The 11,467-nt window shown below is 43.1% G+C and overlaps 1 protein-coding gene across 1 annotated transcript in view; it reads right to left on the reverse strand.

Moving 5' to 3' along the window:
* lamtor5 (late endosomal/lysosomal adaptor, MAPK and MTOR activator 5) overlaps positions 1 to 406 on the reverse strand; it is an 8,868-nt gene extending 8,462 nt beyond the window's left edge. Inside the window, exon 1 of the mRNA XM_048611943.1 lies at positions 299 to 406. Within this exon, the coding sequence (XP_048467900.1) occupies positions 299 to 333 (35 nt within the window). The 5' untranslated portion in view covers positions 334 to 406. The remainder of the gene's footprint in view (positions 1 to 298) is intronic.
* Between the last annotated feature and the right edge of the window lie 11,061 nt (positions 407 to 11,467).

The raw sequence follows: 11,467 nt of genomic DNA on the forward strand, positions 1-11,467 counted from the left end.
CACACCCTACCCTCACTCTCCCCACTCTCCCCATACCCTACCCTCACTCTCCCCATACCCTACCCTCACTCTCCCCATACCCTACCCTCACTCTCCCCATACCCTACCCTCACTCTCCCCCTTCTATATTTAATGTTATTTCTGACTATAATGATTACTATCTCACTCTAGATTTCCCCCGAATTTCTGAATCTGAATTTATTTTGATCATTATTTCCCTATATTAACTATTATTTATGTATTTAATGTTATTTCTCTCTATTTAATTATTTTATATTTAACGTTATTTTTCTCTCACGTCTCTCGAAGTTGGGAATCTAAAGCAGACTCCATTCTTCACATCCGGGAACCACCCGAGAATCACCCGGATGTAGCGTCAGCAATGGGCGGTACAACCGCGCTAACCCCGCCCCCTTCATAAATACCCACCGTGTTATCCCCGCCCCCTGTTCTATTCCCGCGGCTGGTCTAAATCCCGCCCCCTACACTAAGCCCGCCCCCTGCACTAACCCCGCCCCCTGAACGCAGGGACAGAGCAATGTGGGAGGGTACAGGATCTCCTGAATATGGGGACATAAGAGTTCCCGAGAGTCAGGGCCAAATGGAGTGGCCATCACTCACCAGAAGGGATTGGGGAAGCTGAAAGTTTGACAGTAGATAAATTCCCCTGGACCAGTTAGGCTTCACCCCAGGATATTGAAGGAGATAGCTGAGAATATTGTGGTGGCATTGGTGGTAATCTTTCAGGAATCACTGGAGTCAGGGAGGATGCAGAGGACTGGAAAATGGGCAATCTAATAGCCCTGTTTAAGAAGGGAGGGAAGCAGAAGATAGGAAGCTATCAGCAGGTTAACCTGATCTCAATCTTTGGTAAAATTTTAGAGTGCATTATTAAGAGTGACACTGCAGAGTATTTGGATTTGCATGGCAAAATAGGGTTGAGTCAGCATGGCTTCGATCAAGTCTTACTAACTCCATTGAGTTTTTTTGAAGAGGTGACAAAGTAGATTGATGAACATGGAGCAGTAGACATTGACTGCATGGACTTCATCAAAGCATTCGGTAATATTCTGCATAGCAGACTAGTTAGTAAGGTGAAATCAAATGGGACCCGGGGGAGCTAGCCATTTGTACATAAAATTGGCTTGAAGGTAGGAGACAAAAGGGTGGTGGTGGAGGGTTGTTTTTCAGACTGGAGGCCTATGACCAGCAGTGTGCTACAAGGATTAGTACTGGGTCTGCTGCATTTCATCATCTATGTAAATAATTTGGATATGAAGAGAGGAAATATGTTTAGTAAGTTTGTGATGATATCAAAATAGACGGTGTAGTGGGCTGTGAAGAAGATTATCTCAGAGTACAACAAGACCTTGATCAGATGGACCAGTGGGCTGAGGGGTAACAGATAGAGTTTAATTTAGATACATATGAGGTATTGCAATTTGGTAAGGCAGACCAGGGCAGGACTTATATGGTTAATGGCAGGGCCCTGGGAAGTGTTGTCGAACAAAGAGACCTTAGAGTGCAGGTTCATAGTTCCTTGAAAGTGGAGTTACAGGTGGACAGGGTGGTGAAGAAGATGTTTGGTACATTTGCCTTCATTTGTCATAACATTGAGTATAGGAGGTAGGATGTCATGTTGTGGCTGTACAGTACATTGGTGAGACCACTCTTGGAATACTGTGTACAATTCTGGTCACCCTCATTTAAGAGGGATGTTGTTAAACTTGACAGGGTGCAGAAAAGATTTAAAAGGATGTTGCCAGTGTTGAAGAGTTTGAGCTACAGGGAGAGGCTGAATGGGCTGGAGGTTTTTTCCCTGGAGTGCTGAAGACTGAGACCTTACAGAGGTCTATAAAATCATGAGGGATATGGATAAGGGTGAATAGCCAAGGTCTTTTTCCTAGGGTAAGGGGAGTCCTAAACTAGAGAACATTGGTTTAAGTGAGAGGGGAAAGATTTAAAAGTACCTGAAGAGTATGTTTTTCACACAAACGGTGTTGTGTGTATGGAATGAGCTGCCAGATGAAGTGGTGGATTTGGGTAGAATTACAATATTTAAAAGGCATCTGGATGGGTATATGAATAGGAAGGGTTTAGAGGGATATGGGCCAAATGCTGGCAAATGGAACCAGTTCAAATTGGGATATCTGGTTGACCTGGATGAGTTGGATGGAAAGGTCTGTTTCCGTGCTGTATGACTCTATGAGTTCACAAATCTGTTAGAATTATTTGAGGAGGCAATAGGCACATTAGACAAAGGAGAGCCAGTGGTTGTGATCTATTTGAATTTCCAGAAACTTACAGAATACCGAGAGGCTTCGATAGAGTGGATGTTTCCAATAGTGGCAGAGGCTAAGACCGACAGTGTCAGAGTGAAGGGAAGACCCTTTAGAACTGCGATGAAGTGGAATTCTTTAGCCAGAGGGTGGTGAATCTGTGGAACTCATTGCTGCAGAGGGTTGTGGAGGCCACGTCATTGAGTGTATTTAAGACAGAAATGGATAGTTCTTGATTGATAAGGAGATCAAAGGTTGCAGAGAAAAGGCAGGAGACTTGGGTTGAGAAACATATCAGACATGAATGGTTAGCAGATGTGATGCGCAAATAGTCTAATTCTTATCCTGTATGCTATGGTCTTAAGGCTTTTAACAAGGTGCCACACAGGAAGTTGCTAAATAGCATAAGAACCCATGGTGTTAAGGGCAAAGTATTGGCATGGATAGAGGATTGGCTGACTGGTAGAAAGCAGAGAATCAGGATGAAAGGATAGCTTCCAAGATGGCAGCCAGTGACTACAGTCAGATCTATTGTAACACAATAGTTGCATTCCTGAGCAACATAGCATTATAGAAAATCGCACTGTAGAAATAATGGGCCCAATGGGAAAAGCAGCGTTAGGGGTAGACCATCAAAAAGTATCACTCAAAATCACTCAAAAATCACTCAAAAGCCTAATACAAAAGATAGCACAGTTTGAATAAATGTTTAATTCATATCTAATAATGAAATAAAAGTAAATTTAACACCTAATCTTGAAAAATTGTCAAGATGATTTAATGGGGGAGGAGGTTTTGAAGTTGCTCTATTGTTAATGCAGCGGCTGAGGGTCATCATCATTGTCATCATCATCATCTTCATCATCATCATCATCACCTTCAGGTGCAGGTATAATTTGTATAATCTCTCCTCATTACTTAAACCTGAAGTCCAGGTATCATTCTTGTAAACCTATGTTGTACTCCCTTCACGCCCAATATATCCTTCCCAAAGCATGGTGCCCAGACCCACACTCAGTACTCCCAAGTGCAGTCTAACCAGGGTTCGATGTAACTGCAGCATAGCTTCTGTATCCTTGTACTCCAGTCCTCTAGATATAAAAGCCAACATTCATTAGATGTTTGAATACTTTCTGCACTTGTTTGTGGTATTTTGTAGATTTATGCATCTGAACCCCCAAGTCTCTTTGAACATCCACTGTATTTAACTCCATACCATCTAGAAAGCACCCAGATCTATCATTTTTCAGTCTAAAGTAGATAACCTCACACTTATTTACATTGAACTTCATTTGCCAGTTTTGCCCATTCACCCAATCAATATCCCATTGTGATGCTGTTGCCAACATCTACACTGTCTAAAATGCCATCTAACTGTGTCATCAGCTTTCGATTTATGACTTTATATGCCATTATCAAAGAAATTAATAAATAATGTGAAGAATTGTAGGAATGACATTGCTGATTCTATGATGACTTTTCTACAGCATGGGGTTAGATACAGACTAAAGCTTGCTCTACAATGTCCCCATCAAACCCTCCCAAGACAAGTATAGCTTGGTGTCAGGTACAGTGTAAAACCTTTTACTCTCTTAAACAGAGAGTAAACCCTCTCTATCAGACATTCCCAAGACAAGGTCAGCATGGGTGTAGATACAGAGTAAAACTCTTCCTATTCTTATAAATAGAAAGTAAAGCCCTCTCTACATTGTCCCCATCAAACTTCCCCAGGACACAGACAGCATGAGATTAGGTACAGAGTAAATCTCCCTCTACTCCTTCATGTTGTCCCAGTTTCATTTTAGAATAATGATACTTTGTTGGTTGGATTTCCGGTATGTCTGTGGCTGTTTTAAATTGTTGTTTATTTTACCCCATTTGACTGTCCTAACCAATGAGAAACATGTTTAAAGGGATTTCCAAGATTACAGCATTACATATTGTAATAAACCCCTATCGACAGATAACTCTTGCAGTGAACCTGTCCCACAGATAATTAGCTGGAGACTTTCACAATGCTCGTCAATTGTCCTTATAATTTGAATTGGAAGAAGTTCCTAGCTGTAACTGTCCTGAGGGATGTTAAAAATGGTAAATAATTCTCTCTTGTAATAAGGACTTGGACCAAATCAACAGATGTAATAATCGATGTTAATTCTTGGTGAAAATGGGACTCTTGAGCATCTCAAGTAATTGGATGCCCTTTAAATGGAAATTCATTCATCAGAGAGCTATAGGGAGAGGCTGAATGGGCTGGGGCTATTTTCCCTGGAGCTTCGGCAGCTGAGGGGTGACCTTACAGAGGTTTATAAAATCATGAAGGGCATTGGATAGGGTAAATAGGCAAGGTCTTTTCCCTCGGGTAGGGGAGTCCAAAACTAGAGGACATAGGTTTAAGGTGAGTTGGAAAAAATTTAAAAAGGACCCAAGGGGTAAATTTTCCCTGCAGAGGGTAGTGCATGTATCGAATTAGGTGCTGAGGAAGTGGTGGAGGCTGGTACAATTGCAACATTTAAAAGGCATCTCGGTGGGTGTATGAATAGGAAGGGTTTAGGGGTATATGGGCCAAATGCTGGCAAATGGGACTAGATTTATCTAGGATATCTGGTCAGTTTGGATGAGTTGGACCGAAGGGTCTGTTTCTGTGCTTTACAACTCTATGACTCTAAATGCATATTTTTTTGACCTATGGATCCGAGGGAGGGACCTCCATGTTTGAGATATTTCATTAGGAGATACAGGGCATTTAATCAAAAACTCTCCCTTATGGGCTTTAATGGCTCCACTTTGCTTAGCAGGTCCCTTTCATGACCTGTCCTTTGATGTGTTTGATTCTTATGGAAAGCAATGGTCAGCACGAAAGGCTGAACCTCTAGATCTGAGACCCAGTCAAATCTTATTTTGTGTTTTTTGCCCTGTTCATTCAAATGTTAACCCCTTCTTTCCTTGAGACATCAATTCAGAGATTCCATTCTTATTTTTCTCAAACTGAGGACAGTGCCAGCTGGGTCTTTGTGTGTGAACTATAGAACTATAAAGCTTAATTTGGTAGATACCATACAGCAGTCATAGAGTCAGAGAGTTTTTACAGCTCAGAAATATCCATCTATTCTAATCCTGTTTTCCAGCACTGTAGCCTTATACACTGTGGTGTTTCAAGTGCTCATCTAAATAGTTTTTAAATGTCTCATGGGTTCCTGTGTTTAGCATTGCTGCCTCACAGCGCCAGGGACCCAGGTTCAATTCCACCTTCAGGCAACTGTCTGTGTGGAGTTTACACATTCTCCCTGTGTCTGATGGGGTTTCCTCCACATGCTCCGGATACCTCCCATAGTCCAAAGATGTGCAGGCTAGGGTGGAATGGCCACGGGAAATGCAGGGTTACAGGGATAGGGTAGGGGAATAGGCCTGGGTGGGATGCTCTTCGGAGGGTCGGTGTGGACTCAGTGGGCTGAATGGCCTGCTTCCAGACTGTAAGAATTCTATGATTCTGTGTTTCCAGATTCCCACAAACCTCTGGGTGAGAAAATATTTCCTCAAGTCCCCTCTAGACCCCCTGTTTACTATCTTTAAACAGCGCCGTATTGTTATTGACCTCCTCCTCCAAGGGAAAATGTTTTTCCCTCTCTAATGTGTATATGCCCTTTGGAACTTTGTGCATCTCAACCAAGTCCCATTCTAAGGAAATCAACCGCAGCCTATCTCGTCTCTCTTCAGAGGTGAACCACTCCATTCCAGGCACCATCCTGGTGAATCTCCTGTGCACCCACTCCAGTGCAATCACATCCTTCCTATTGCGTGGCGACCAGAACTGCACACAGTACTTCTAACTGTGACCTAACTAACATTATGTATATAGCTCCATCTTAACGTCCTTGTTCTTTTATTCAATGCCTTGACTAATAAAGGCAAGTATGCCTTCTTAACCACCCTATCTACCTGTCCTGCTGCCTTCAAGGATCTATGGACATGCACATCAAGGACCCTCTGATCTTCTGTGTCTATTAGGATCTAACCATTCAACATGCACTTGTTTGCCTTGTTAGTCCTCCCAAAATACATCACCTCACACTTTTCAGGATTAGATTCCATTGGCCAGTATTCAGCCCATCTGACTATCCTATCCATATTGTCCTGTAGGCTAAAGCTTTTCTCCGTTCCATTTCCCCGTACCACCAACTTTCATGTCATCTGTAATCATACTGATCAAAATACACACCATGGTGCCTGTATTTAATAAATCTGTGGCTATTTGTAGCTCCCTTAATACCTTCCATCCAGACTGAGGTTAGCCAATTTTACTCAGTTGGAGAGAATTGAATATTGGAAAGCATTGGCTACTGGAATGCCATTGATACCAGGAGCATGACCCACTCAGCATGATAATATGAGGTTGGCAGTGTTATGAGTGAACAGGTTTTATTGTTTTATTGTTGTGAGTAAACAGGTTTTATTGACTATAATTTTTTTGTTTTTTAGTTTTGAGCTAGTAGCATATTTTTGTGTGTCTGAAGGGATTAAATTATTGAATTATTGGTATTTCTGTAACCATGGTGATTTCTTTTTTTACAAAAACACTGTGTGAGAGAGGTAGTTGGCGAAGGCTAAGTGGGTATTTATTTACGTTAGAAGACTTTATGAGTGAGCAAAGTAAACAGCAGTGCGTATTCAGCTTTCAGATAGAAGATTCTGGTTTTTTGTTCTGAGTTTAGGTAAAACACATGCCTTCACGTTTCAGTTTGGGGCATTTTTCAGAAGTCTTGACTGAGGCAGGGTGTGCAAAACAATTGTTCCTGAGGAAAGGAGTTCTGGACTGTTGAGAAAGAGTTTACCTCAGTGAATAAAGTTATCTCAGAATAGAATGGGATCTTGACCAGATGGGCCAATGGGCTGAGGACTGGCAGATGGAGTTTAATTTAGATACACTGAGATAAAGTCCTGGGGAGTGTTGCTGAACGAAGAGACCTTGGGGTGAAAGTTCATAGTTCCTCGAAAGTGGAATCGCAGGTAGACAAGATGGTGAAGAAGGTGTTTGGTATGTTTGCTTTTATTGGTCAGTGCATTGAGTATAGGAGTTGGGAGGTCATACTGCAGATGTGCAGGACATTGGTTAGGCCACTTTTGGAATACTGCATTCATTTCTGGTTTTCCTGCTATATGAAGGATATTGTTAAACTTGAAACAGTGCAGAAAAGATTTACAAAGATATTGCCAGGATTGGAGGCTTTGAGCTATAGGGAGAGGCTGAATCAGCTGAGGCTATTTTCCCTGGAGAATCAGAGGCTGAGGTTTGACTTAATAGAGGTTTATAAAATCATGAGGGGTCACGGACAGGGTGAACAGCCGAGGTCTTTTTCTCCAGGGTAGAGGAGTCCAGAACTAGAAGCCATAGGTTTAAGGTGACAGGGGAAAGATTTAAAAGGGACCTAAGGGGCAACTTTTTCACACAGAGGGTGGTGCGTGTATGGAATGAGCTGCCAGATGAAGTGTTGGAAGCTGGTACAATTATGACATTTAAAAGGCATCTGGATGGGTATATGAATAGGAAGGGTTGAAAAGGATATAGGCCAAATACTGGCAAATGGAACGAGATTAATTTAGGATATCTGGTCAGCATGGACATGTTGGACCGCAGGGTCTGTTTCTCTGCTGTACATCTCTATGACTGTATGGTGGCATCTATTGCACATGCTCAAAAGCTATCCTTCAATTGAGGGTATTATTAGCCCTTTAGTCTGCACTCAGTGAAACACCAGTTTCCTTCAAGCCCCTGTTGTTCCCCACATCTCTGTGCAGCTGTACCGTTTCGCAACCTCCCTCACAATGAGGGAGATGTTATAAACTGTCACTCTGGGCCTGAAGCCTCCTCACCTCAAGGAGATCATCCTAAAGTCAATCATTTCTCACCCTGAAGTCTGTTGTTCCTACTGACCCTTCATTTGGGATCTTTTCCACCCAGGTGGGGTCTCAGTTTACTATCTCATCCAAGAGAGGTACCTCTGACAATGTAGCACTCCCTCAGTACTACACCAGAGTGTCAGCCTGGATTCAAATGAAATAAATCACAGCATTTATATCCAAAATGTTGTAGAGGGGGTTTGAGAGTGCTGCCACATTAAGAGGTTGTGGTGAATTTCTTCTTTGGAACTGTAGAGACCATGGCAAAGTGGGAAAGTCATGAATATTGGCTAGTGACCGTTAAAGGTCAGGGAAGTGTTCAGATCCAGGATTGGCTGAGATTTGGAAGTGATGGTGTTCTCATTATATTGCTGCTTCTTGGAGCTCAATGTTGTGGTTCATGTCACCCTAGATATATTTGAGAAGTTTCAGTCAGACTCACTAAAATATTGAGAAATTAACCACTGCATCCTTCAAAATGAAAATTTTCAGTAAAAACCCTTGCGTATTGTGCAATTTCATTAATAGTCTTTACAAACAGTTCACGTTAAGAACATAGAAACAGAAGAACTCAAAGCAGGAGTAGTCTATTCCATCCCTCAAGCCTGCTCTATAATGCAATAAGCTTATGGCTGATCCAACATATCTTTAACTTTCTAGCCTGCCTTCTCTTAACCTTGAACACCCTCCTCAATGAGCAATCTAACTGAGCCTTGAATATTTTTAAAGAGGGATCTTCCGCTGTTCATAGAGAATTCCACAGACAAACAACCCTTGGTCACAAACACGTGGCTTTTAACATAGGGATCCAGACACAGGTATATTTCTGTGTTTGAGCTGTCTTTAAGCCATTTTATGCTTCCTCTGTCTCACTGCACTTTGACCTCCTCTTTAATTTGTACCATTTAAAATTAGAAGAGGAACTCTTTGCTGACGTTCAACATTTTACTTTTCACCTTTTCATGGGAAGTGGTGTCATCCTGTTATCAGGCCCCATTGAAGTAATAATGGAGTAGACATAGAGAGGAGCATGTGTCAGAACTCAACACTTATCTTTCCAGGCAAAATGTTCTTTGTCAGAACTCTGAATGCCTCACAAGAAAAGAATAATTTCTGGTAAACTCTGAAATGTCAATACACATGTCATTGTGTACAATTTGAAGGGAGCGCGATTATCAGAGACAGACTCAGGATTGTATGATGAAGAACTTGGCTCGTCACCTCAGCCATTGATATTGATGACTGTTCTCTTCTATTGATCAAACCATTCTGGTTTGTGGCTAACAGCGTATCTCATCTCTGTGCTGGGGTAAGATTAAAGGGACAGTTTTTTTATCAATCACAACTGGTTACAGCTCAGAGAGTACATCAATCATCCAATCCATTCTCATTTTCTGTGCTTTCCATTGCACAGGGTCAGATATAAATGGTTGGTTTCAAAGCTGAATTATCAAAAACATTTTTAAATTTCACTCTTTCAAACCGTGGTAATATCTTGCCAACTGTCACTCAGCGAGTCTGGGATAGTTTCTGCATCAGGACTTAAAATTAAAGAATAGAATAGCAGCAAAATCCTGTGACATCAGAAACCTGAAATAAAAGGTACTGGAAAAACCCAGCAGGTCTGGCAGCAACTGTCAAGGGAGGAATGGAGTTAACATTTGGAGGGTCATATAACCCTTCCATAGTTCTGAAGATGAATCATATTGGTCCTAAAACATTAAGTCAAGGCTGAATCTTTTGGCTAAATACAAATCACACCGAGCTTTTTGGAATGATTCTCATGAGATTTTTCACTGTAGCTGATCAGATGTACCTCATTGACTACTTACCCTACCTCAGTTGTATCCCTGATGTTCAATTTCATCCCTGTGCCATTCCCTGACCAACTCACAACTCACCCGATGTGCACCCAAATGCCCACTTTCCTGGCACCTGTGTCATGTTTAAAAGGTGGCAGTGTGCCTGGGCGAAGGCTTGCATTCTGAAACTGCCCCGTCCAGTCACAGCCAGAACCTGAACGTGGTGGAGAAGGGAGCAGTAGTGCCGTCATTCACTAACTGAGTGCTGAAGTTCCTGGGCCTCTGGGGAGAGTGTGGTATAAAGGATGGGAGTCCTGTTCCTGGAGGACTAGCAGAGGAGTTTGTGCTACCAACAGACCCTACCAGCCTGGTCTGAGGTTTGCCATCTGGGACACTGCCACCTTGACGCTGTGGAGCAACATGTAACAATATTGTAAGAAGGTCAATGAGCTCCTCTGTGCAGCCAGGATAAGTCTACAGTCTTCTCTCTGCATCCTCACACTCACTCTATCTCTCCTACTGCGCTCACCTCACACCAATGCTCACTATCTGCTACAACACATGCTCTCACCCCACAACCTCCCACCTCCCATACCACTAACCTTGCATGCCCTGTGTACTGCCTACTCTCTCGCTCAGGATATCTTGCCCCATTTTGCCCTTGTGCACCAACACCTAACAGCTGTGCCACCCACTTCCATCTCACTCAATCCCTACCCTTCTCTCTTTCCAGGAGAAAGAGCCTTCAATAGGAGAGACAGAGCGAGGATGGGAGGAGGGTTTCCCAACATTCAGCCCCTCAGTCCCTAGGAACAGGGTATTCCTATGAAGATGCTAAGATGTCCATGTGCTGCCAGCTGAGTAAGTACTGTCTCCAATGCAATTCAAATCTCCATCATCATTTCTCAGTCTGTTATAATTACTAACAATGTTCCTTTAAGTCAATGAAGACCACTTACCGATGCAGGAATGATACCTGGCCCCATGGTGACCCGGCACCGAGGAGGTCCGGCCAGACCGATTGTGACACACTACACCCCCCACCCCACCCCCTCAGAGTGCTGAAGGCCGCGACTGGTGCTCAGGACCCCATCAGATGCATTCACTTACCTCTCGGAGCAGACTTCCCTCACTGATGTCTGAGTTGGCAAGGGGAAGCCACATACCCAGGGAACGAAGATGTGCTGGCCTTCAGACGAGACTGAAAGTCTAAGCTTTCAAGTCCCCTCCTCCCCAGCATACTCCTGACAAAGGTCCAAGCCATTGAGAGCAAGTGAATTGAGAGACTGTTGTGTGTTCTGTTTTACAGAGATATGGCTTACTCCTGCTAGACCTGACTGTGCCTTACAACCTGAGGGTTTCACAGTTCACTGAATGGACCGCTCAGTGTCCTTGGGCAAGGCAAGGGGCAGTGGGCTGTGTGTCCTAATCAACACCTCCTGGTGCTCAGACTAGTGGCCTAGTGAGTTACTGCTCCCCGGACCTAGA

Source organism: Rhincodon typus, chromosome 25 (assembly GCF_021869965.1).
Source record: "Rhincodon typus isolate 14 chromosome 25, sRhiTyp1.1, whole genome shotgun sequence".
NCBI lineage: Eukaryota > Metazoa > Chordata > Chondrichthyes > Orectolobiformes > Rhincodontidae > Rhincodon > Rhincodon typus.